The sequence below is a fragment of the Parambassis ranga genome, chromosome 2 (genome assembly GCF_900634625.1).
Source record: "Parambassis ranga chromosome 2, fParRan2.1, whole genome shotgun sequence".
In the NCBI taxonomy this organism is placed as follows: Eukaryota; Metazoa; Chordata; class Actinopteri; family Ambassidae; genus Parambassis; species Parambassis ranga.
Genome location: NC_041023.1, coordinates 22,216,727 through 22,243,010, shown reverse-complemented (window position 1 = coordinate 22,243,010; position 26,284 = coordinate 22,216,727). Strand labels below are relative to the sequence as shown.

The window sequence follows — 26,284 nt, the reverse complement described above, 5'->3', positions numbered from 1 at the left end:
CAGGAGCTTCGATGGATTTCACTTTATTATAAACTACAGCTTGTCAAAAATATCTTTGTTCAGACCTGGTAAAATGCAGAAAAGGCAGAATAAAGTATTAGCTCCAGGACTCTGAAGGGGCCTTTCTTTTATATTTTTTTAAAGGTAAGTGACTTCTGAGCCATAATCAGTGTTAAGGAACGGCTGGGAAAGGATAGGAGCAGCTTTCTCCGACCGCTGTTTCTTCTTCTCTGTGATGTGACATTAATTTAACAGAATGAACTCCAAGAGCATCACCGGCCTTCCAAGCATTTTCACAGCATTCTCCAAAATGTCATTCCATGATATAATTTACACCTCTGGCAGTCAGTCAACTCAGATTAGCTGCTTCATAATCTACAGTTCTGTATAATCTCAGGATGGAATAATCCACTGAGCTGTGATATGGTTACAGGCAGGCTGTTAAATCCCACTGTAGTGTCTGTGCAGAATTTATTCAATGTGACTAATAAAATAAGAAAAATCTATTTCATAAAGCACAACAACTCACTCTGATCATGACGCTGATGTAAAGGGGTTAAATATCTAATCAATGACTGACCGGGTTTAGCTGCTGTGTGTGACATTAAACACACACACACACACACACACACCTTTCCAGGAACTAAATGATGAAATATGAACATGACAGCCAGGCAGGACCCAGGCCTGATTTTGATTAAAGAAGGTAATAACAGCGTTTAGGGAGGTTGCAGCTCCTGTGCTGCACGATCACAGGTGTAAATGATCAATAATGCCTTTTCACATATCTATAAGGGCATCTTTAATTAGAAAGTTTGTGGATATCAGCCGCAGACCAAAGTCTCTATTAAGTGATTTTACTGGAAAGGTGAATAAAGCTCAGACAGGGCTGGTGATGCTATCAGGTTGAAAAATGCTTTTATATTTATTTTGTATGTATGTATTTTGTTTTTTTTTTTCAACAGAAATTAACTAAATATGAAGCACACTGATATTATTGCTACTACAAAAACAACATTAAACATGGGTACACTTGTTTTTCAGGCCGTTCCTGGTGCTGCCGCCACTAATGGAGTGGATCCGTGTAGCGGTCGCCCACACTGAACATCGACGAAGCTTCTCTGTGGACAGCGACGACGTGAGGCAGGCTGCCAGGCTGCTGCTGCCCGGCGTGGACTGCGAACCCCGACAAATAAAGTAAGAATTATGTTATGCAGCTACTTAATTAGTTGTTTTTTTCCACAGAGAACAATAATTAGTAAGTTACTTGTGAATGGGTCAAGAGTCTCTTCACACTTCAAATATTTGCCATAAAGTAACACATGAAGTGCTAAGACGTGTGTAATGCTAATTAGCATTAGCTCTTCAGTCAGCTGTAATTGTCATATACAATTAGACAAACGTCTTTAAAAAGGATCCTTGGTGACGCCAGCTGTGACAGCTGCTTGGGTTAAGAGGCTGAGTGAGTAATGATGAGTCATGGTATGAAACTCACCCGAATAAACACAAAGTGGAGATTTACATAGATCCATATCTTACATATGCTTGATAAGCTGTTTTTCTTTTTTCGCCTGCAGAGCAGAGGATTGTTTCTGCGCCACCAGGAAGCTGGACGCTGCGTCCACGGAGGCCAAGTTCCTGCAGGATCTGGGCTTCAGGATGCTCAACTGCGGACGGACGGACCTGGTCAAGCAGGCCGTGAACCTGCTGGGTCCTGATGGCATTAACAGCATGAGCGAACAGGTCTGGCACTTAACACACGCACACACTCCTACACGTATACAGTGGACTAACAGCCCACACCTACACTGGGCTCCGCACAGAACCATACACAATGAATTGTTAATTTCTAACAAGTATAACCTGGCAACCAGTCGCATTTCATACACACACACACTGGGCACAGATTGTTCTGTATGAGTAATACATCGTGCTAAAGTCTGTGTGTTTTTGTGTAGAGATGGTGAGAACATGTTGAGTGTATGAATAACAGGACGTATAAACTGTATAAAAAGAGATATGGGGCGATTAGCCAGCCTCATATACATACACACTTCTCAAGGTCATTCTAGCTAACAGAGCCAAATAGGTTTTGATTTCTGTTGGCAAAAACTTTGTTTACATTCCCAGTAGAGCAGGGCTGAGGTCTGATTTATTTATTTTTCCCTCATCCTCCTCCTCCTCCTCCTCCTCCTCCTCCTCCTCCTCCTCCAGATCTATCCGATCAGGTGAGAGAGTTCCCAAACTCCCATCTCTGCAGCTCCATTTTGTGCTCTACTTAATTTACCACGGTTCCTTTAAAACCTTAAAAAATATGATCCACTTTGCCTTTAAAAACTGCTTTAACTATGATTTATTTAGGCAACAAAACTGAAGCACCTTCCAAATGTGACTTGGAGGTTCGAAATGCATGCACTTAAAAAAAAGGCAAAAAAATTACACCGTTCATCACCAACTTTAAGACTACATTAAAATGTACGAAATCCAACCTCAAAATCTATTTCATTCAGTTTAGCTATAAAATATACAGAACCAGAATCAGAATATTGTTTATTGCCATGTAAATGAACATTACTACGAATTTGCCTTAGTGATTAGTGCGTACATAAAATGTATAACGATTAACATGAAATAAGAAGCATGCATGGGTTAAAAAAATAAAATAAGATAAATAATATAAAAGTAAACAATGTTATCTAAAAATAAGGCTATAAATTTACATGACATTACAGACATGAAGAATACATACACATACAGAATGAATAAAATGGTACATGACTAATGGTTGTGACAAAATTGAGTATTTAGCTGAACTGCAGGTGAAAAAAACTGCATGTGTGGAGGCTGTGAACATGCAGAACAGAATTTGTTATGATTTATGTCTGTATAATTGAGTTATGCTGCATAGAAGACGTTTTATTTTTGATATTTGTTTTCTTCCGGAAAGAAGCATATATACAGTATGTTTGGATTAGTGTCAGATAGGATTGTGGGGATCTTAGCTCAGTGGACTTATCTGATGTTACCTGATATTGCAACACTTTTCCGGAGCTGAGTGCTGACATGTCAGATCGATATCTGAGCCTTACTGCATCCAAGTGTTAACGTCACTTGGGGAATCTCTTCCTTCCTCAGTCAGTTGAATTATTGGTTGTTCCCTTGTGCTGCTAAGTGGAAGCTAATAGAGCTATTTGATTTTCTGCGCTTTGTAAGCTGCACCTAGTTAAGTCCAATTAAAATGTCTTTGCCCGCTCTCCAATCAGATCCTCCTGAATTGTTTATGTTTGTACAAATCTAATTTTCAGTCTTTGTTTCTGTTACATTCCTCAATCTATACCAGTAAAAGAATCGGACTGTTAACAGGTGATTTTTAATATGACACCGACACATAAATATAGGCTTTTATCTCCTTGTAAAAGGCTAAATAGATCATGAGTGCAGACAGCATTACAGGAGCTGTAAAGTAGAATCTGCAGCCTGTCATAATGGCTGGGAGACAATCATCAGGGTCTCTCACCCTTTACGCTGTCTGCTGATTAAGTAGATTGGTGTCCGGGAAATATTTAAGAGTGAATCATCACAAAGGGGTATGAGTCTTTGACATAAAGTGCTGTGCTGTGTTATGAGTGAGTCGTAAAAAGGCCCCTGTTGAACATAATGGCCCCGATCAGGCATATGATGGAAGTCTGCTTTATGGAGCCTCATCAACAACACTTCACAAAGTCTGATAAATGAGGAGAACTTGCTGCTGCGGTTACACTGAAGTTGTTTTTCTTATGCCAGCTTCATCTTGCTGCTCAGAGCAGAATGTGCGCGGGTGTGCATCTGGTGCAGATAAGTTAGGTTTCACCTTTTCTCTTTTTTTAGACCTTATGATTATGTGAGATAATGAGAACCTGCAAGCAACCACTGGAAGTGTCTGTTGTTGATGAGGAGGAAATGGAATCTGATTTGTTTGCTTCTTATCAATGCTTAACATATTTCAGATACGTGGCTAAAGAGTGATCAGCAGTGAACTACTCAAGTAAAGTACTCAGTTATTTAAGGAACCAAGCCAGTGGGGAGCTTATGGATTCGTAAAGGTCAATTCAACCTGCCGTATTTCCTGTTAATGCAACTAGTGTGGCTCTATGGATCATGTGGACTCTCTATACAAAAGGTTGAAGTGAGGCATCTGGACTTGTGGAGTTTTCTCGATCCACCCACTGAGGTCCTTTACCACATATACACCATGTATCCCCACCAAACAGTTAGAACTGATGAAGCTGCTTGGAGCAGTGACATGTCTTCAAAAAACCTCTACAAACACAGATGCCTCGCTTCAACCAAAGCTTATTTTATTAAACAGATGTAGGGAAAAAGCTACAAAAAATAGCACATGGCTTACCAAAAATGCAATTTTCACATTTATTTTACATGCTTTAAAGACACATATTACCTCTTAAAAGGGTCACATGGTTTGTACAGCTACATAAACAATGGATTTTCCCTTAGGGGACAATAAAGACTCCCTCTTAAAGTAACAGTAATTACCATTTTTATGATCATTCTGATTATCATTACAGACATTTTCCTGGGTAGGATGTGTCTCGCCTTGTGGTTTCTGCTCGGCCTGACCTCTTTACTAAAATGTACTGGTTGTGTGAATGCTTGAATACAGTGTGTTAAAAACTACCATGCTAGCTAAGAAAATGGTGGAGAAGCTTGTAGCAGATGAGAGAAGCCTGCTTTTTAATGAGAGTGTCTGATTGAATAATGATGGACGAACCTGTTGTCACCATCTTGGCAGCACTAGTTCCCCTAACTCCCAGTTGTACAAAGAGTGGAGGTCAGATTGGCTTTTGGAGGCAGCCTCATGTGGCCATTTGAGGACCTGCAATCTTATTTCTCAGCCCTGGAGGTTGCCGCTAGTTAACTAGTGCCATCTTACACAGGGAAATAAAGCTCACAGTTCAAACAGAAGGTAAATAAAAATGATATTTTAAAACTAACATCTTGCAGGGGATGACCCCTCTGATGTACTCCTGCGTCCGCGGTGATGAGGCCATGGTCCAGATGCTGCTCGACGCTGGAGCTGACATCAACAGTGAGGTCAGTCAGTTTTTCCTTTCAGACGCAGCCGTGACTCCACATTTTTTTTTATGTTTTGGTCTAATATGTTCATTCACATTTTGTTTGTGCGTATCAGTGAAAACGATGAACCCACTTTGTGCCGCTCTCCCTCCTCCTTCCTCACTCTCTGTTGTCTCACCTGCTCTCGGCATGCTCTCTCTTCTCCCGGCAGCTCGTTACATGAAGTGCACCAACAAGCAATAATGCGAGTATCATTTGCACAGTTTGTCTTTACACTGATACGAAATAATAATGCACTGATAGTCCCTGAGCGCAGGCAGTTACTTCATTACATTTCACACTACAGACATCCAGCAGCAGTTTGCTTTATGCCACATCAATAATGCATTGCTGTCTTATGTATGCGTGCACTCGGTGTGACTTGCTTCCACACTCTGTACATGAAGCATTGCACTTATTTGTTGTGTTCAAGTAACAGTGAGGCAGCACTGTGGTACATCCTTCTTTCTGTGTCAGTCAGAATACGCAAACATGTGAACGCTTCATGGACTCTCCTCCATTGTTGATAGCTCCATTTGTTTCATGCAGCGCTGGCTCAGAAACAATGCACCATCTGTTAAAATTAAACGTTTGAAGGCTTAGTTTAACCATGTAGTTAGGTTTTTGTGTGAAAATTTTAAGCAAGTGGAAGAGTTTTTTGTGTTCTCCTCAAAGCGAAAAACTCTCTACAGAAACAATATCCTGGTTTACACTACATCAGCAGCAGTGTGGGGGGTCAGGAAGAGGTTCCAGTATAAACCTCAACCAATAAAATGACTGAAAGGATGAGAAAAAGTTTTTTTTTTTCCTGCAATACTGATTGTTTTAACCTTTAGCTGCCCCTAAAATATATCAAAACAAACAGCCTCAGAAGAAAAAGTCCCTCTTATTGTGTTACACTCTAACATTTGCTCAAAATAATATTTGGGTGACACAAACGTCAGACTTCACTGCTCTGATGCTGGCAGATTTCCACTCTGGATTCCTAAAGTGGTTCAACTCTGAAGTAATAAAATGTGTCTGGTTTTTCTTATTTGGATGAACTAAGCCTTGGCTAATGTAAGAACAGCCATTGTCTATGATTTGCTCCTCTGCTGCCTGTTATTATGAAGTAATTCATAATTTATCCCTGTGAACACAGATACATTAACAGTCCCACTGCTGAGCAGCATCAGAGCTCAGATGTAATGTGACATCATATTAAACATCTGTTAACCCTCCAGGTGACATTTTAGAAAGCATTTCTATAATTTAATTACCGGTAATGGTGAGGCCGCTTTAGAAATCACAGAACACCGCTGTGGTTGTTTAAGTTCATCCAGTTGCTGCTTTGTTCACGAGTCAGCTAGGCACGTCTCGTCACTGTTTGTAGTTTTCTTGTTATCTCCATTTTGAAATGAAACAAGGTGGAGCCCAGCAGATATAACACAGTGTGGTCAGAGAGGTTTAGATGAGCGCCAGGAGTCAAGCTGCTTCAGATTTTTCTATAAAAACTCAAGAGGAAAATCTACCTCTGCCATCCTCTGCTTACACTTCTCCCCCTGCATACTGCTTCTCACTCCTCCTCCTCCTCCTCCTCCTGCTGCTCTCACCCCGTCCCCTGCCCTGAGCTGTGAATGTTAATGGCTGTATATCTCTCTCCCTGAACCTCACCTATGACTTCCCAGGTGCCAAGCACAGTAAACAAGCACCCCTCAGTTTATCCTGAAACGCGCCAGGGGACGCCACTCACATTCGCCGTGTTACACGGACACGTCCCTGTCGTGCAGGTAGTGATGTTTATGACCTGTAACCATTAACCTGTGGCCCTGACCTTTGTGCCAAAATGAGGACAATAATGATGATGATGATTATTATTATGGGGCATCATCATAATAATAATGATGTCCCTTTTTTCTCCTTCCTGGTCCTTTCTGTGCAGTGATTATGTGGAGAGAGGAGGATTTGTCGTAAATTATGTGAGATGTGTAGATGTGATCCTGCCCCCTGGAAACAGAGTGGAGCCTCAGGGACACCAGATCTCAGTGTTTTTGTTCATTTTTAATATATTATACATTTTGTTGCTGTACGAGCTGACGCTGACAAACATCGTCGCCTTCAGGATTTATTTAATTATTGATGTGCATCACCAAAATCCAGAATTTTCCTTCAACAATAAGACCCCCAAACAGAATGAGGAAGTGTAGCCAGAGGAGTGTGTGTATCCACAGTTTCGGACAGTCTTTGTTGACTGTAACAACCCCCACCCCCTCACCTGTTTTCTTCCTCCACACCCCCCCTCTCCCTTTTCCCCTCTCTGTACCCACAGTTGTTGCTGGATAACAGAGCAAATGTGGAAGGCGCCCTGCAGGATGGGGCGGAGAACTACACGGAGACGCCTCTTCAGCTGGCCGCTGCTGCAGGTGAATGCGCCCAGATTTTAGATGTGCATCATCTGACCTGAGCACTGTCACTCCTGATGCAGCACATAAAGGGATTAGTCATGACATGTTTGACTCTGAGCGCACCAGAAGGCATTCACGCTCTGCTTTAACCATCTTAATTAATTTATCACTTCCAATTACTATCTGTGATTCACAAATGCAGTGAATTTTAAGCAATGCTGGAAGAAACTGCAGCAGGTATTTTTAAGTTGAATTAGCTTTCAATTGAATTTAAAGCCATTTATTCACATTCTGAAAAGCTTGTAACGTCCGATGCAGTCATTTAACGGGATGTTTTGTCCTAAAACATGGCTGTCTTGAGCAAAAATGTAAAGTGCGTTACATCTGGACAGTGGACTTTTGTTCTGAGTGTAGGCAACTTAAAGGGAGAGTAAAGATTTTTATTAACTTTCTGTTTAAATAGTTAGCAAAGCTTAGCTTAAGCACTGAGAAGAGGAAAACTACTAAGGTTTCCTAATTATCATGTATGTATATTAGGAGCGATATGGCATCACTGTGAGGTCACAAACCCTCAGATATCTGCCTGTACTTTAAATAAATTGGAACTATTTAAATGGTTCTGACAGGCAGTGTTTATTGTGTTTTGGCATAGGAAAGCTAGCGTGCAGTTTAAATCTAAGAACTAATAAGTGCATTTCCTTTAATATCCTCAAGTATTTGACTTTTTTTCACAATATTAAGCTCAGCTCTCTAATTAATGTCATTAATAACAAGTCAAAATACAGTACCAAGTGTGATTTCAGCGAGGGACCATGGGAAGGTGTAGGCAGACTTGTTGCTATGGCAACAAGTAATTAAAACACACAGCCACAAATAATGAATGCTATTACCGTCCTACACATTTAATAAAGAATAATGTACATGAATTTTGAGACCACAGTCCTAAAGCTAATTTTGATAATGAATGAATTAATCAAGGAGTTTTGCTTCGAACGAGAAGCAGCTGTCACATGATTACCTTTACTGAATATACAGGTTATTTTCCAGATCATTGATGATTGTATCACATTAAATGTTTCTGTCCTTTAAAGCAGCAGATTTCACCATATTTGTGCGTAATGACGCATAATTTGTCCCCTCCATCCTCGTTAGGTAACTTTGAGCTGGTGAGTTTGCTTTTGGAACGAGGGGCCGACCCCATGATTGGTACCATGTGTCGAAACGGCATCTCCTCTGCACCGCTGGGAGACATGAACTCATTCAGCCTGGCAGCAGCACATGGCCACAGGTGATACAGACAATCTCACACACACACACACACACAAATAAATGCCAACCAGCTAGCCAGCCAAGATATATCCATTACCACAGTATTGATCCATTTACACACTCTGCCCTGGTCCATCTGCCTCTCAGAAAATCCTGCAGCACATGAGAGGCAGATATCTCAGTTTCCCTGTCGGACAGCAGCAGCGGCAGTGATAAGCGATGCAGTCTATTCAGCGGCACTTATGGCTTCAGTTTGACATAATTTCCCTGCAGCTGAGTAAGATAAAGTCCATTAACATTCAGAGCAGTGAGAGCTATCAGGAAATGGAGTGAAAAGCCAACAACACATTGCAGCATTATTAGGACAATCAATTACAGTGGGATGGTCATGCTGCAGTGTGTTGTGTCATATATCATCACTTAAAGTTAAGTTGGAGAACTTGTTTTATTATTTGTTTATTGTTATTTTATGCTAAGCTGAGCTATTTGTACATTTGTGTTGCCTTCATCTTAAGCTAGACTAAACATGTTGCAGTATAAGTCCTGTATTGAGAGCAAATAACAGGTGTAGAGACACTTTTAACCTTTGTTTACATTTGGTATCTGGATCACTGTTATTTTCAGTGAAAGGTTAAAGCTGAAGTGTTTTGATTTTATGACTCTCTCAGTGTGTTGTGGAAAGACTCTTGCTTGCATGGAGCCCTGACCTCGGCCTGTCTGACACCTCTGGGATGAATTAAACCTTATTGCCCAGCATCAGTAACAGGCTGCACAATGCTCTGAATGAGGGCGAGTCCCTGCAGCCACTCTACAAAACTGTGTGGATGACCTAAAACTAGAGGTCTGTGCTGCAGTACAGGAGATCACTCACTCATTGTTTTTCAGATGAGGTAATAAAATATGTTCGCCATATTAGTGGCTCTACCACATAAACATGAGAATACTTCTCTGCTCGCTCATGGGCGTATGCTAAAACATTCCAGGAGACAGCAGAAAGCAACATTTTATAAAGAGCTTCCAAGTGATGACTGCGTGCCTCCTACTGACTCATCACCAGCGATCAAACAATCTCTCCAACAGGATGTGACGTTTCTAAACGAGGCCCTCCTCCCTGAAGCAGATGGTGCGGTGATGCATTATTAGGCTGTGATCACACTGTATGTTACGTGTCTTTGTTACATGAAGGAGGGCATCTGTTAGCGCTGCTGCAACATTGTGTTTCACAAACACAGTGTGGGAATGTCACGTGAATTGTGGAGATTTTAGACACATTTTTATGCAGCATTAATATGCCATCAAAGGTTGGGGGCTTAATGAGGATTTAATTTAGGACTATTTACTGGTGTGTGATCATCACAGCTGTCTTACCTTTTCAGCTCATGTTGACAGGAGACAGTTAGCTGTCTATTTGTACACATATATATAAAAGTTGCAATGTTTCAAGAATGTCTTGAACACTTTGAGGGGTAAGATCAGCATACTTTTTATACTCCATTTATACCAAAACCTAGGTGGACAATGCCAGTAGGGAGAAACATGGAAATCCAGCTTAGGCCTACCTGGCTGCCAGTGCAAAAAATCTTGACACTATCCTTTAATCTTTTTACTTGTTTCCCTGCAGGAATGTTTTTCGGAAGCTCCTGTCTCATACAGACAAAGAAAAGGGGGACGTGCTGTCCCTGGAAGAGATCCTGGCTGAGGGTTCAGAGCCGGGGGAGAAGAGGCTGGTGCCGCAGGCCAATGGTGGAGGCACCCTGCGAACAGGAAAGGCCAAACTGAGAGCCCTGAGAGAGGCCATGTACCATAGTGCAGAGCACGGCCATGTGGACATCACCATAGACATCCGCAGCTTAGGTCAGATTTACTAATACATGCTTCACTGGCACACATGCTTCCAGCTGTCCTGGAGATGTGCTCATGCTGTGCCTGTCCTGTCCAGTCCTGTGCTGTGCTGTCCTGTATTCACCCTCTGCCATCACAGCTACTCATCCGACCATGAAACTGTCGCAGACTTTTTATATCCGAGGTGATAATAGCTTGGGTCAAAGGTGTGAACATGATGATGGAACTGTGTCCTCAAGCAGTGCTCATTTTGTAAATGTGACAATCATCAGCTTTCAACCCAACATAGTGCAGCTCATTGAGCACAAGACCTAATGTGGCTGCTCATTAGGATTTGATGGGGATCCATTGATTTTAGTTGGCAAAACAACTTCAGAAGCAGGTCTGCAGTCACACACTATGATCATTTAGTTCTGTAGGAAATATCAAGCTAACTCCACAGGCTGGCTGGAAACAGCTAGCACTGCTCCATCCAAACGGTTGAAAAATCCACCTACCAGCATGTCTAAAGCTTACTAATTAACACTTTGTATCACATTTGTTTAATCAGTACAAAACCAAAGCGTTAAACTGCACATGCTTGAGATATAACCTGTTAATTAGCAGGCTTTAGGGGTGCTGGAAGGCTTTTAACTGCTGTTACCAGACATGCTTTAGGATGTTATGCTAAAGGTTTTGTAGCACCACAGAAACCCATCATCCTAAGTCATAGGAATTTTTCTTTTTGTAGAAAACAAAACTAGTTGGTTATTGTCCCCTTGTATTGCTTTACCCTGGGCAGAGATGATTCAGGATGGTGGGCAGAGCCCGCTCAGGTAATCAGAGCTAGCCGGTCAGACTAGACTGGGCATTTCCAAAGGTGGGCTGTCGGAGGACAGTATTTCATTAGCATTATATTTTTATAGGAAATACATCAGGTGTTCCATTGGAGCTTTAAATCACCAGTCATTCCAGCTGAGGGTTAGTTGATACACCTCCACGCTCATTCCATGTCTATCACGTTGCTGCTAAACATTAACAGTCATCCGTTAATCACGTTCTGATGCTGCATTTATACACTTCTGACTAATCCCACACTCTCGCGCCCTCCCACTCACACCGCCACCATGAACGTGATGGAAACATGGTCGGTTCTGTTTTCCTCGAAGCTCTGTATGCCGTCTCTGTGTATTCACTGTCCATGTGTCTGTGGTGTTCCCAGGCATTCCCTGGACGCTGCACACCTGGCTCGAGTCCCTGCGTACCTGCTTCATCCAGCACCGCCGACCACTGATCCAAGGCCTGCTGAAAGACTTCAGCTGCATCCAGGAGGATGAGTACACAGAGGAGCTGATCACGCACGGCCTGCCACTCATGTTCCAAATCCTGCGAACCAGCAAGGTCACTGAAGCTTTCTTCTTATGTGCATGTAAACAAAACACTAGTTAGAGAAACATCAGACAAACTGAGGCGGCTTTTGCTGGGAATACAAACTGTCCTGTGCCCAAGTGCTGGGGTGACATTAACGCTTGTATTTGCATATATTTATCAGCACTCCAAACTATTATCATATATCTGCATAAATCTGGATAGCTCACAGGAAAACAGGCCAAAAGGCTGTTTAAGTTTCTGCTCTAACTGGCGTCGGTGTGTGTTTCCAGAATGAGGTGATAAGCCAGCAGCTGTCAGTCATTTTCACGCAGTGCTATGGGCCCTTCCCTATCCCCAAGCTGACAGAGATCAAGAAGAAGCAGACCTCACGCTTAGGTAAGTCAAAAATAGCAGGATTTTGTGTGATAGCTAGACATGGATTCTTTGAGCCACTTCCTTCAGGCAGGAGGTTACGGTCCATTCAGACCAGAACCTCACGCCATAAGAACAGCTTCTTCCCCTCTGCTGTTGAACTGTAATTAATACACTGCTCTGCACTGTCACTTCACAAGGACACTTCACTGCATAATGATGACTATTTGCACTGTTTACTTCCATCTTGCACTACTTGCACACTAGTACCACCTCACCGATCCATGTGGTACCTATTCCACTGTTACACTCTTTCATATCAGGGTCTATGTTTGCCATTACAACCCCCACTTAGGTTCTGTTCTGTCCATTGTATGTCTGTAATGTCACATCAATTTATAGCTTTACTCTTAGATTACATTATTTACCTTGTTTTTAGCTTAGTTTTTATCTTATTTCATGTTAATTATTATATGTTCTTTGTATGCACCAATCACTAAGGCAAATTCCTAGTAATGTGAATCCTCTTCACTTACATGGCAATAAACACGATTCTGATTCTGATTCGATAGCTCTCAAATTAAATGTTCTCTTCATGACATTAAAGTTTAAGTAGGAGGCGCTCTGATCTTTAGAAACAAATACTTTGATGCAGTTTCTTTAGTGCTATTAACACTGACATATCTTTACAGTTTAAGGTATGATGTATAAACCGTCTGTGTTTTATATGTATGTCAGCATCTTTAGGATCACATAGCCTGCACTGATACATTCTTTCTTTTCATGTGACTGCCTTTATAAGTTTGTAAAAGCAAACTGCACCACAGGTAGGGTGTAAACTAAATCCATCCATAGGTCCATATTCACCCCCTGAAAATGTCATTTGTGCTTCATACAGAGCAGGAAGCTATAAGAAGCTTAGCAGTTAACACAACATTAGGGCCAGAGCCATCATGAACTCAAGCTGGGATTGTGAAAACTTTTATTTTTCACTTTTTTCAAAAGTGAAAAGTTAAAACTACAAAGTCTATCTTGCCTGCTGTAGATGGTTAAAAAAAACATTACTTTGCTGCAGGAGGTTTTTCTTCAGTCCTTCTTTGTGAACTTTAAATCAGCAGACCTGCTGCAGCTCTGCAGCATATTGCCTCATAATTGGAATCAGTTTGATTAAATGAATTCATTACTTTTAATGGGTTAATGTATCAGATTTTATGCCTACTATCTGGATCCAGGTTGGGTTAGTTCATTGCATCATATAGATGTTACAGTGATGTGCTGCTGCAAAGTCATATAATAATAATACAGCAACCCTATGGGTTTTTGGTATGATCGTAAAATTTGGTTCTATGGGATATTAGAAACTCAGCTGTGTCCTAATTTATTTTAACATTAAATTGTATCAATTGTTTAATGCTGTGCTGCTATGAGAAGAGTCCAAATTAAATAATGTTTTTTATTATTTAAATTAATCATAAGGCTCTGTCCTCCCTCTCCACAGGCTAACAAGGATTATTCTGCTCATTATTTCCACTTTTTTTGTCAATTATTTTAAGTATTTTTTGGAACTCCACTCCAAACTATGATATTTTGATTCTGTTTTTATTTTATAAATGTTTCTTCATGTATTATTTACTTGTTGAAAAGCTATCAATAATTCAAAATATTTATTTTTATCAAATGTGTCGGTGTGAAGGGTTTTTGCACACGCTGAATGCGCAGAAGTACGAGGAGGGAGCGTCAAATGTTCAGTGACGGTGCTGCGGCACCACCTACTGTTCCTTTCATGAATTACATCATTAGAATAATGACCCTGAACGTGTAATTTATCAGACTCTTGTTGTCGTGTGCTGTTTCCTTAGACCCTCACTTCCTGAACAACAAGGAGATGTCTGACGTTACCTTCCTGGTTGAGGGGAAACCCTTTTATGCACATAAGGTTTTGCTGTTTACAGCTTCACCCAGGTAAAAGAAAATTAGGCTATTATATATATCCGTTGTTAAATAATGATTCGTTTCACACGATTTTGTCTCTTTCTTTAGGTTCAAGTCACTCCTGCAAAACAGACCAGCAGCTGAGAACACCTGCATTGAGATCAGCCATGTCAAATACAATATTTTCCATGTAAGTCATTCACTGGTATTATGTCATTATATTTTATTTTAATCTTGATCTTAGAGTGTGAATTCTGGCGCTCAAGGCCACAGACAGGCAGTAAAGACAATACCAATATATATCTGTAGAGTCAGAGATTGCTGCTTTATCATTTAACAGTTGACATGCTGTTTATGCTGATAAATAAGCCCCAAGGAATACCAGATAAAACAGCGCAGAAAGGGTGTCCTTTTCCACTCCTGATACCAGTGCTGCTCTGTGTTACAGTTGGTGATGCAGTATCTGTACTGTGGTGGCACCGAGTCCCTGCACATACGCAACACTGAAGTCATGGAGGTATGAGAGACTTAACCGAAGCCTGCCGTCAAGCGACAGCTCGAGCATTAGCGTCTCTAATCCTGAGTCCTGCGTCTCATTCTGTTCCCCCACAGCTCCTGTCTGCAGCCAAATTCTTCCAACTAGAGGCCCTTCAGAGACACTGTGAGATCATCTGCTCCAAGAATATCACCACGGAAACCTGCGTGGACCTCTACAAACATGCCAAGGTGAGTGATGTGACATGAGTCAGACACAGCAGGCTGACAATAACACAAACATGAGCGTGTTGTAAGTTAAAGCTACACTAGTTATAACTAGAAACAGAAAGTAGTTACATACTATAAACTGCAGGTCTATTGACAAGTGGCATCAAAGGAATATTTTGTAAATGTTCTGTGATGTAAAGTTGGACATTTTACAATGGTAGTCTGTGGGGATTGACTCAGCACTCAAGTGGCCACTTGAGGAACTGCAGTTTTTAGGAAGTCTGCATTAGCTTTTATTTTCAGCCACATAGGTTGCTACTTTGCTGGCAGATGTTATGCCTTCTAAATATCAGTGTGTTAGCATGCTAATATTAGCATTTAGCTTAGTCATAGTTTGTGTTTATGTTATTAGCAGGAACACTGCTAGATCTGGCCAGATATTTATACTAATTATATTTCTGGTGCAGTTCCTTGGTGCTGCGGAGCTAACAGCTTTCATCGAGGGCTACTTCCTGAAGAACATGGTGCTGCTGATCGAACTCGATGGCTTCAAGCAGCTTCTGTACGAACCTCCCCCCGCTGAGAGCCCTGCGTCCAGCCCTGGAATCTGCTCTGACATCCTCCTCGACCTGGAGAAGACTCTGGCCACTCGCATCCACTCCATCCACCTGTCCACCTCCAAGGGCTCTGTGGTGTGACGCTGTCCTTTCTCCGGAGCCCAGTCACAGCATCCATGTAACACCACATTCAGCATCCACCCGTCCCGGCCCCACTGCGTAGGAGGAGCTGGTTTTGTGTCAGGAATTCCCTTTAATCGCAGCTCGCTGAGGGTTAATGTGAAAATCAGAGAGGGAACTGTGTCGCCTCCTGCTGGTCACGTCACACCCTGTCCCCCCATCCATACAGACCCAACAGCATCACTTAGACCTAACCGTGATTAGTAAACTTTGTATTTCAAATAAGATACATGCATGGAATACACAATTTTTTCACTCAAGAAAACTTAGAGTAGAATTTTAACTCAATAAATGCAGCTTACTACTCATCATGTCTGAAATGAGACTTTGGTTTACACTTTATGGAAGCGCAGCGTGAAGTTTTGCCAAAACATAAATATACTCCAACTATACAAACCAATAAAAATTTTAGTAGCAAAGCCGGCAGTCCGGCAGACTTTTAGGTGGACTTCTGTGTTGGGACACTTTTCACTGTGTTATATCTACTGTGTGCAGAGGCCAAACTGATCACAGCAGCTTCCACTGCAGCGCTGATTCAACCAGAGGCGGCCCACTCAGTGAAATCTATGCTGACTTATGCTTGGACATCCAACTGGGAAATTAACTCCTCTTTGTTCTTTTTCTGTTTTTTTTGCATGACACCTCCTCAACTGAGCTGCCATGGTGTTGCTTTTTATGCAGAAGACCACCCTCACAGGAAGAAGCTGCTCATATTACCTTTCTTGGTCTGGCGATGGGTTTCAATTGGCAGGGACTTTATTAAGCGAAGTGTAAATACATTCTGAAAGTCGTCGTACTGGTCATTCTTTTTTTCTCCCCTTCTTTTGGTAGACTGATGTACAGTTCTCTCCCACGCTCACTTGGCTGATGATGACACTGGTCTCACTGAATGTTGCTCCCCTGCTGTGTGTCTTGTTTATGCATGTTTAATCTGTGTGTATGGTGCCTCTGTTTTGCTTTCTTCGTAGATTGGTAGGGCTGAGTGCGGCGTTGCTCTTTCTGATACATTCCGAATTATCAGGGTCGATCACAGGATGTCACTGCTTTTCTTTCACCTTGCTGCTGAATTTCTGCACACTGTCAGCAGCACTGAGTTTATGACATTTACACTTATTTTCTTAAGATGTTAGAATCAGCTGGGCCTGTAATTTGATCCCATCAGTCTGAAAATGAAGTTGATGTGTGTCCAGGTCAAGATGAGAATGATGCTTTCACATGATAAGCTGCTGGGATCACAGTGTGAGTCTGTCTACCTTCAACTCTGGCCTGACTGCTGGTCAGTAACAGGGTAGCTGAAGACAGACATAAACTATCAAGTGAACCTACCCTAATTGTTTAATGTGAGTTTTTATTGTATGCTTAAAATATGTGGAAAGTCATACAAAAGATATAATTATTGCAAAATTAAGTTACATGTGACATGATCTTCAGCTTCTTTTCTGCAGCACCTAACTCGTAAAAACTGCATTTATTCACATTTTTTATGGTCAGAAAATGTGTTTAAAAACAGTTCAGTGTGCAGTTAAGCTTGGCTATCCTTCAGTACACAAGTTAGCAACTGTATGACAAAAGTTTTTACTTTTCTACTTTTATTTAGGGAGTGAGTCTGTGTCGCCAAAAGCTCTGAAATAGAAAAAAAACTATAACTCCCAGGGTGCATTTCAGCAGGAATCATCGAAGCACCAGTTACACTACTCTGAGACTTCAGCTATGAAACATTTACAAGTTTCATGAATAAATTTTACATAAACTCATAATCGTAGACCCTAAATTAAACGGACTATGCAGAATATACAAAGTTATGTTCATATGAGTTTGGGACTTTTTGATTTGTTGTTAGAGCCATTTCCTGTTGTCATCAAAACGCAAACACAGGAGGATTTCCTTGTAAGATATGTGTCTCTGCAATTGATCAAATAGGTATAAATCAAGCTGAACCACATTGTGTCTAAACTCAGTGCTTAACATGAGCAGTAACTCCACCTTCTGTTGCATTCTTCTCATTAGAAATTATTCTGAAAGGACCAAAAGTCTAAAGCTGGCCTCTCAGCCCTGCTGTTTTAACCATGCATACTTCCTCAGTAAGCTGGTGACAAAACTTCATGCAGGTGGGACATATTTTAAAGCTTACACAACAATGGAAGTTATGGTTATATTTCATGAATGTAACAATGCAACAAACAAAATGTGTGATCCAGCAACAAACCAAAAAAAAGAAAGAAAAAAGAAAGATGCTTCCCTCTGTTTCCAGCGGCTTACAATGCAAACGTCTCTCAAGTGTCCTCATACTGTTTGTGGTGGTTGTTTCTCCTTTAATCTGATATAAACATCATCTTAATATATTGTAGCACACTCCAAATGACTCCAGCATTAGTTTTGGGCCCATTTTAAGAGAAACAAGTTTAAGTTCTGTAAATAGTTACAGAAAAATAAGATATAGATATTATCCTACGACTTTATTTTCTTACCAACATACATAGCACTATATATATTTTATTTTACATTCCACAGCTATTTTGTTTTACAAAAGTGAAAAAGATTATATAAAAACATGCTTTAACAGTTGAAATTAAGCAATACTGTGTTACTTACAGTAGTACGATGCCACAGGAGCTACACTATAAATGTGAAATAAAGGACTCATAACACAAACAAATGAGTGACTGAAAAAAGTTTGGATTTTTGTGTTACACTGCCATGTTTCTGTTGATTAGTACCCTGAGTGGTTTTAAGAAAAAGTTGTGTTTTGAATATATTTGACTTGAACCATTGCCACACGCCCACGCCTTGATGGAAACGTGCTGATTAAATGTTAAGTGTGTAACTTAAAGATGCAAACCGTTTTGTCTCCACTGAGGTGAAAAGGTTCATGATGATGTCAAGCACTTCTCGTGCCAGTGTTACTGTAGCCTCACACACAATCAAAAGCATTAGTATGCTAGCTCGAATAAGTCTTTAGGTGATCCAGCAGCAGCTGAGAATTCAACTGTTTTTAGTTCAACATCAGCTAGCCTCTGTGCCAGCGCTTCTGATTAAAAAAAAAAAGATTAAATGTGGGTTCGCATGGCTCTTCTTGTTTCGTGTTGTTGAGAATGTGCTCTGTACACCAGCTTTGTCAAACAGGACTCTCTCTCTCCCCTTTATTTGCCTGCGTATTTGTTCCTGGTAATAAAACATCCTAAACACAGAGGAAACATGCATGGGATACTCAATAACTAGATTTTAAATCCACCGGGGGGATGAACTTCTGCTATTTTTGTTTTTCTTTCCTTTGATGAAAACATGTATATTGTACAAAATATATATATATATATGAAATATAAATTATACATGGTGTGAGAAGCAGAGATGTGGTGGAGTATAACAACAACAAGAAATGTTACACTCGTGCTACAGTTTCTGTCGTTCCATGACATGCTTTTGTGGACAGCCAATAAAAGACCACAGTTGAAACCATATGAAGGATGATGGGCGTGTTTGTTCAGTGCTTTATTCATAGTGAAATATCTCAATATCCGAATATTCAGATGATAAAACCTGCTGACAGTTCACATCTTCACATTTCCAGTTAAATTTGGCACCATGTTTGTTATAAACATTAATTCCCACTAATATTTATGATGTAACAGGGTCAAATGTGACTTTAAATAAGTGTAATAAGAAAGGAAATGCATTAATTTCTGCCATAATAATTAGGAAATATTCATATTTTTTTTTTATTTTGAGTTTAAACGTTCAACAATGTAAAAACAACATCTTAAAGTTTGCTGTTGGCTCCTTACAGCCATTTCCCTTGAATGGCCTGTAGGTGGCGTTGATGAGGAACGAGCTCACTGAGAGCAGGAGAAGAAGACGGACATGTTTCATTTGCATTTAGTCAATCACAAAGTTGGTCACTTACAGAAACTGTGCGTGTTTGTTGTCTGTAGTTAACATGCGAGCCTTATCAGCTGCTCACTTGTGCAGATACGAAACCGCAACAGACTGCAGAATACAACCAGCCGAGCTACGCCTGCGCACTCCGCACTGGATATCGAGCCGCCCTTCCTCCCCGCCAGCTTGCACCGCAGGGTCGGGCGGACATCGACTCACAACAACCCCGTGTAGCTTTGCTTCACACATTGACTATTCTTGGAGAAAACATGAAGAGCCCGAACCGTATCGAGCACGGTAAGCCGCTGAGAAGTCAAACAAGTGCAGCCCGTCGCGAGTTATCAGGTTTTCTTTACCGGTGTGTGCGCCCGATTTTGAACATGGCGTACGCCGCTCTGAGATGGCGGTGGCTTTGTGCTACGTTGCAGGCACCGGGTAGCTGATCAGTGCGGTGATTAAAATAAGAGGACTAAGATAGTTGGCTAACACCCGCATAAATGCTGTAACGGAGTCAATTAACAGGCTGTATAGGTTAGCATAAGTTAGCAACAGATTTTAGCACTGACTGTGACGGCTGACTGATGTTGCCTTCGTGGTCCAGATCTGAACTGCAGCTAGCATTTAGCGGCTAAAAACAAAAACTATTTCAGCTAATGCTAACGTCCGGCAGTCGAATTTGTGTTATAAACATATATGCAACAGCACGTTTCCTCACATACTGTACTTTAGTGATTATGAAATGTCAAAGAACTGTTTTGCGTTTGCAGTTTTTGCAACTTGGCTAGCTAAGAGCTCAAAAAGTGACGATTGCCGCAGCCATATTTATACTTTGTTGGGGGTTCCCATGTCCGGTGGGTCGTAATTACGACACACTTGTCAGTCCATGAATGCATCCAGGGGGAATAGGTGGAAGAGAAGGGAGTGAAGCAGGTGTGTCAGAGGGGCGTTCAGTGGTCCCAGAGCTACCAGGGGGCCCAGGAGCCGTAGCTGTCTTTGCTTGTTGTATTATTTTAAGTAAAATAAATGCCGTGTGTAAATAACAAAAATATGCATTGTTACAATCACTGAGAAATTTTTTAAAGATCTAGTTTTTATGTTTTCATATTCTGACTTGATTCGATTGATGTGCAAACAGATTTTATTCACTTTTGAGTGCCTGAAGCCAGTGCTTTTATGCAATTTTAGATATATACAACTGATTTAAGCAATTGTCATCTTATATTCAGAAAACATCTGTATTGCTGCTGTGGTACAATACAGTTTTGTGCAGACATCGGTTTAGTTGTTGTTGTTGTTTTTTGTTTACTGCAAATTTATATTTGGTTTTTACACTTGTTGATATTTATTGTACTTCTTAACTAGTACCTGACTAAAAATGACACTGCACGGTGGCGTCAAAATCCTTTTACTGTATGTGTGCTGTTATGTGTGTTAACTATTAAAAACAGAATTGTTGCCATATTCATGACCAGAATCCTCTTTTTAACTTGACTTGAAACATTTTTCTGAACCTGTTGTCTAATGCCTCCCAGACCTGCCCCTCCTGCTGCCGTCTCTCCGCCTCTTCATTCCTCCCCTGCGCCTCGTTTCTGCAGCCATGTGGCATGTGGTGCAGAGGGGAGATGTGCAGGACTACGGGATGGTGGAGGAGTTCATCAGCACGGTTACAGAAATTGTTCCTGAATTGTTGAATGCAGATCAGAAAGCTCAGCTCCTCCTGGGACTCAGAGCACGGGTGAGGCTCTGGTTTAAGGATTTTATACAGAAACATCACACACCTGGCAGAACAACAGTATAAACAAGAACAGTATGAAGTCACGACCTTAAAGTATAACCCGTGAATATACCATGTGAAAGGTCTGAGGCTGGAATAATACCATAAGCTTATAAGAGGCACAGGCTGTGTGATTTGAATGTAGAAAAGTAGTATACAGCTGAAGGATGATCAATATGACACATATAATGCTTAAAATGTGATAAAGACTACAAATATGGCTGCTTTGTATACTTCTTGTGTGTCAGCCTGTCACTAGGGTAACAGCCCTGCCTGCCATGTTAAATTCAGAGGAGACTTCAAAAACCACTCCAACTTTGAGAGCCTGACGCGCAGAAAAGATTCGGAATTAGAAAATTCTGAATAAAATAAATAAATGGTCTGAGTGAGACCACTGTTTGTTTACACCGAGGTGTTTGTTGCAGATGGTTCTTGAACTGTGTCGTGCTGAGCAGATAACAGACACAGAAACCATCGAGATGCACCTGGACCGGATCAAAGCCCTCGTATCCACATGGGCAGCGCAGGTTAGCTTTGTAAAATGTCAATGTTTTCCATCAGATGTGTTTTCGTCCTGCTTTAACTGTGCGTGTTTGTTTTGCAGCCATGTTTTGCAGACGTTGAGTTTCCAGAGTCAAACTTTGTGGATCAGGTTGAATTGCTGTTAAAGAATCCAGAAGAAAAGGAGAAATTCTTCCAGGTTTGTCATGTTTATGTATCTGTGTGTTCACGGCAGTGCAACATACATGGGTGTGTAAAGTGTGATACATTTGTTTTCCTCAGGATGTTTTCCCCACAGACTTTGGACCCGAGTATGACAGCGCTCTCCATGTGCTGATGTTGGACTTCCTGTCTAGACTTGAGAAGCTTCTTCCCGTACCAGACATTCAACAGGTACTAAGCTTAGTTTTATTTTTGCACCAGATTATAAAAAAAATCACTGTTGTCTTTCAGTCTCAGGTCAGTTTTTTCCCACTTTGCTGTCTGTCTAATAACTTTTGTCATCCCAGCTACAAATTCCACACATCCCTGGCAGAGCAACATATCATTACAACTCACAGGTCACATTTCTGAGGAGCCTGATTTATTCTGGGAAAAACAAAACAATTTCTACCGTGTGTGTTTAAAAACTTTTAAATGAAGCCCACAGTTGTACTCAGTGTGTCTTGTGCTTTATGCTTTTCTTGTGTCTCTGTTGTAGACGGCCTCCATGCTCAGTGCCGTCCCGTCTGCCCTGGAGGAGTGCACACACTCGGTTCCTGACCCGCAGCATCTGAAGACAGTGCTTATGTACCACACAACACTTGGAAATTTTGATTTATCTGGTGAGTTTTATCTGAGCTATGAAGTTGGTTTTGTGTTTTCACAACTGTTTTCCAGGCTGCTTGTTGTTTTTAATTACATTTGGTTGTTTACTTGACGAACGGATGTGTTAATGTTCCAATAATTTGACACATGGTGACACAAAAATATGTATCATTTTTGCCTTTTAAGCCTTGGAAATGTCTGTGTTTTTGTTCTGAAATGAACCTGACATGTTTTTTAACCAATATTCGGGTTATTCCTACAAACTGATGAGGAGTGACTTCTGCTAACTGCCCGTTCCTCTTCCTCACAGATGAGACTCAGACCATTCCATCCTCCTTTGGAAACTGCATCCTGTCTTCACTGTCCCTCCCTCAGCTGGAGAAGGTTGTGATCCATCCTGACCAAATAGAGTTACCGCCCTCATCAGAGCAGATGGAGGGCTGCATGACCGTCCAGGTGGAGGGCGAAACTGTGACACTGCTGGACTACATACACATCGACCAGCCGTCCAGTTTGGTTGAGACTGATGATCCAGAGGAAGAAGAAGGCGATGAAGCGGACGTGGAGGAAACAGGAGGAGAAATGGCACAGGAGGGTGACACCTTAAAGCCAGCGGCTTTTCAGCCTCTGAAACAAAGCAAACGGCTCCAGCTGAAGAGAAAAGCTTTAAAGGAAAATAAGGATTTGCTGACAACAAAGAGGCAGAGGAAACAATACTCAAGCAATAAGACTTGTCCGGTGTGCAGTAAGACTTTCCGTCGAGCTGCAGCCATGAGGCGGCACCAGGAAATTCATGATGCAAACCGGGACCTCAAGTACAAGTGTGCCTACTGTGACAAGCGATTCAGGGACCAATACGACATGAACCGACACAGCATGCGTGTCCATGAGAAGGGAGAGATGAACCTCAGTACCAAAGAAGAAGATTCAGGAGATGCTTGCACTTCAGACCTGTTAGAAAACAAAAACTGTCCTCTGTGCGGGAAGTATTTTGCTCGACAAGTAGACATGGAGCGACACATGAAGTCCCACTCGGAGGACCGCCCATACAAGTGTTGTTTCTGTGAGAAGAAATTCAAGAATCCATATGTTTTAAAGAGACACCAGACGGAGATCTGTAAGAGCAGAGAGCAGAAAAGGCCAAAGAGGAAAGAGGCGTCGCAGTCTAATCTGCAGCCGCCTTCAGAGGTGACGACCGATGGTAAAATCTGTCCCATCTGCAACAAGATCCTCCCTTGCACCGCAGATATCGCAAAGCACTTACGGTCTCACTCAGAAGAGCGTCCCTTTATCTGCGTCACCTGCGAGAAGGGTTTCAAGTACAAAGACACATTAAAGAAGCACCAGATCATCCATGGTCATGAAGGCATCCGGGAGGAGCAGACCAAGTCTGTGGAGCAAATTTTGGCTGAAGCTGATGGTAATGACTGTGATGATTTGTGTGACATTGACAAAAAAGAAGGTATTCCAGATGTACCTGAAGAAATGTCTGAGGAGAGTCCATCTTCCCCAGTGCAAAAAGTCAGCAAAAAACCTCTGAAAGTGTGTCCAGTCTGCACCAGAGCCTTCGACAGTGTAAAAACACTAAACAGGCACATTCAGTGTCACACAGATGACCGGCCGTATCACTGCATCCACTGCAAGAAGCGTTTCAAACACATGCACGGCCTGAAGAGGCACCAGATTTATGCCATCTGTCACAAGAAAACCAGCAGATTCTTGTGGAAGAAGGAGCCGCGCGCCGGGACGAGCCACAGTGAACTGAGTGGCACTGACGCCCAGCAGGGGGCGCTGCTGAAAATACCTGTTTGGTGCTCCAACTGCGGCAAACACTTTGAATACCCGTCTGCTCTAAAGGAACACCACGAGAATGTTTGCAAAGTGGAACTCAGGGAAATCATGAAATGTGACGACTGTGGGAAAGAGTTCAAGAGCATGACCATGCTCAAAGTCCACCGGAGGATTCACGACCCGCTCTACTGCAAAGAGTGTGGAAAGATACTCGCCACTGAGGCAGCGTTCGAGAGGCACAAGCTGATGCACAGGCCAATGGCGTGCACAATGTGCGACAAGTCCTTCACCCTGCTGCGACGCCTGAGAGAACACTACGAAAAGCAGCACAACTTCACAGGACCGTTCCCATGTTCACAGTGTGACAAAACCTTCATCCAACTATCCTACCTCGCCATCCATCAGAGGATCCACAAAGGAGAGTTTCCCTACATCTGTAACATGTGCCCAGAGAAGTTCAGGTCTTCCAACTGTCTGACGGTTCATCAGCGGAAACACACTGGAGAGAAGCCCTTCCTGTGCTGGCAGTGTGGAAAGTGCTACCGCTCAGCATCGGAGCTCACGGTCCACATGGGGACCCACTCAGAGGAGCGACCATGGGCCTGCACACAGTGCGACATGGCCTATCGCACAAAGCTGCAGCTGACGAACCACGTGGAGCAAGTCCACATCGGAGTCAGATACCCCTGCAACACCTGTGGGAAGCAGTTCATGAAGGAGACGTCGCTGAAGAGGCACGAGCTCATCCACACAGGCGAGAGGCCGCACCAGTGCACAGTGTGCGGCAAGACCTTCCTGACCGCCAACGAGCTCAGGCTCCACAACCGCTATCACACCGGGGAACGGCCGTACAAGTGTGAGGTGTGCAGCAAAGCCTTCATCCAGTCGGGCTACTTGAAGTCGCACATGCGCATCCACACGGGAGAGAAGCCGTTTAAATGTGACGTGTGCGATAAAGGCTTCAGGCTGTCGTATCACATGAAGAAACACAGGCGGACGCACGCCGGGAAGCCAAAAAGCTACATCTGCGAGGAGTGCGGGATAGCCTTCCTCCAGAAAAAATCTCTCTGGGAACACTCTCTCACTCATGATGTGAAAATGGAGCCACAGTTCACGGAGGAAGTGAGAATAGAATTTCAGTAGTTTGTCTTTCTGTCTTTCTTTGACTTTTATTTTCAGCCTTTGTGTTTGGTTCAGGTGAAAATGATCTTTGAGGCATATTCTGTACAGATTGTAAGCAAATGAATCGTTTGTGATTATGAATTTTTGAAATAAATCAAAACTTAAATGTTCCTATTGCTTTTTATTTTTTTACCCTTTAGCATTCCATGCATGTGTTGCCGTGGTAACACCTGTCCCAATGTAATTACACGTTTTTTTATGGCTGGTAGAATGTATTTTGTTTTGAGTGAAATATTTATTGGTTTAGACCCATTTAATCTAGTTTTGTCTTTGAATCTTTACACCTGAGAAGCTAGAAGTGGCATCTTTCTGGTTGAAAGTGTCAAACAATCTTTAGAACTTGAACCCTTTTAATAGTCTGCTCAACCATTTGGTAGAGCACATTTTGAGTCACTATATCTTATTGAAAAAAGTGGGGAACTTAATTCTACTGCATTGAGCCATCTCTACCACTAGATGTCACTCTACAGATCACAATAGGCCTTTTCATTCGGTCAGCCAGCAGGATGTTGAAAGTGAAGAAGAGCACTACTGAGATGTGGACTATTACACCTCTTGCAACTGTCCAACATTGGAGCAAAGATAGCAAAGCAAGGATTCCCATCGAATGCCCATCACTAATTCTTGCTTAAATTTCAGCATATGGGTGGCAT

At 42.0% G+C, this 26,284-nt stretch overlaps 2 protein-coding genes across 3 annotated transcripts in view; both read left to right on the top strand.

The window, feature by feature from the left end:
- Window positions 1-19,137, top strand: part of btbd11a (BTB (POZ) domain containing 11a) — a 135,910-nt gene extending 116,773 nt beyond the window's left edge. The window contains exons 4-17 of one of the 2 annotated variants that reach the window (XM_028433211.1): window positions 1,045-1,197; window positions 1,578-1,743; window positions 5,002-5,091; window positions 6,780-6,881; window positions 7,421-7,514; window positions 8,649-8,784; window positions 10,387-10,619; window positions 11,809-11,987; window positions 12,248-12,353; window positions 14,189-14,291; window positions 14,370-14,451; window positions 14,710-14,778; window positions 14,874-14,987; window positions 15,434-19,137. In XM_028433211.1, coding sequence (XP_028289012.1) covers window positions 1,045-1,197; window positions 1,578-1,743; window positions 5,002-5,091; window positions 6,780-6,881; window positions 7,421-7,514; window positions 8,649-8,784; window positions 10,387-10,619; window positions 11,809-11,987; window positions 12,248-12,353; window positions 14,189-14,291; window positions 14,370-14,451; window positions 14,710-14,778; window positions 14,874-14,987; window positions 15,434-15,664 — 1,858 coding nt within the window. In that variant the 3' untranslated portion in view covers window positions 15,665-19,137. The remainder of the gene's footprint in view (window positions 1-1,044; window positions 1,198-1,577; window positions 1,744-5,001; window positions 5,092-6,779; window positions 6,882-7,420; window positions 7,515-8,648; window positions 8,785-10,386; window positions 10,620-11,808; window positions 11,988-12,247; window positions 12,354-14,188; window positions 14,292-14,369; window positions 14,452-14,709; window positions 14,779-14,873; window positions 14,988-15,433) is intronic. The other variant, XM_028433219.1, reaches the window with a different exon arrangement.
- A 456-nt stretch (window positions 19,138-19,593) lies between these two features.
- LOC114432658 (zinc finger protein 11-like) lies at window positions 19,594-25,741 on the top strand. The gene is made up of 7 exons (XM_028400815.1): window positions 19,594-19,873; window positions 21,109-21,311; window positions 21,776-21,877; window positions 21,955-22,050; window positions 22,134-22,244; window positions 22,552-22,675; window positions 22,969-25,741. Exons 1-7 carry the CDS (start codon window positions 19,846-19,848, stop codon window positions 25,590-25,592), a joined length of 3,288 nt encoding a protein of 1,095 aa, XP_028256616.1. The 5' UTR covers window positions 19,594-19,845; the 3' UTR covers window positions 25,593-25,741.
- The last annotated feature ends 543 nt before the right edge of the window (window positions 25,742-26,284 follow it).

Excerpts from the sequence above, each read along its gene's own strand:
- LOC114432658 (XM_028400815.1), top strand. The coding sequence starts at position 19,846 with ATGAAGAGCCCGAACCGTATCGAGCACG. Across the intron at positions 21,312-21,775 it reads TCCTGGGACTCAGAGCACGG|ATGGTTCTTGAACTGTGTCG; the intron begins GTGAGGCTCTGG and ends TGTTTGTTGCAG. Across the intron at positions 22,676-22,968 it reads TGGAAATTTTGATTTATCTG|ATGAGACTCAGACCATTCCA; the intron begins GTGAGTTTTATC and ends TCTTCCTCACAG.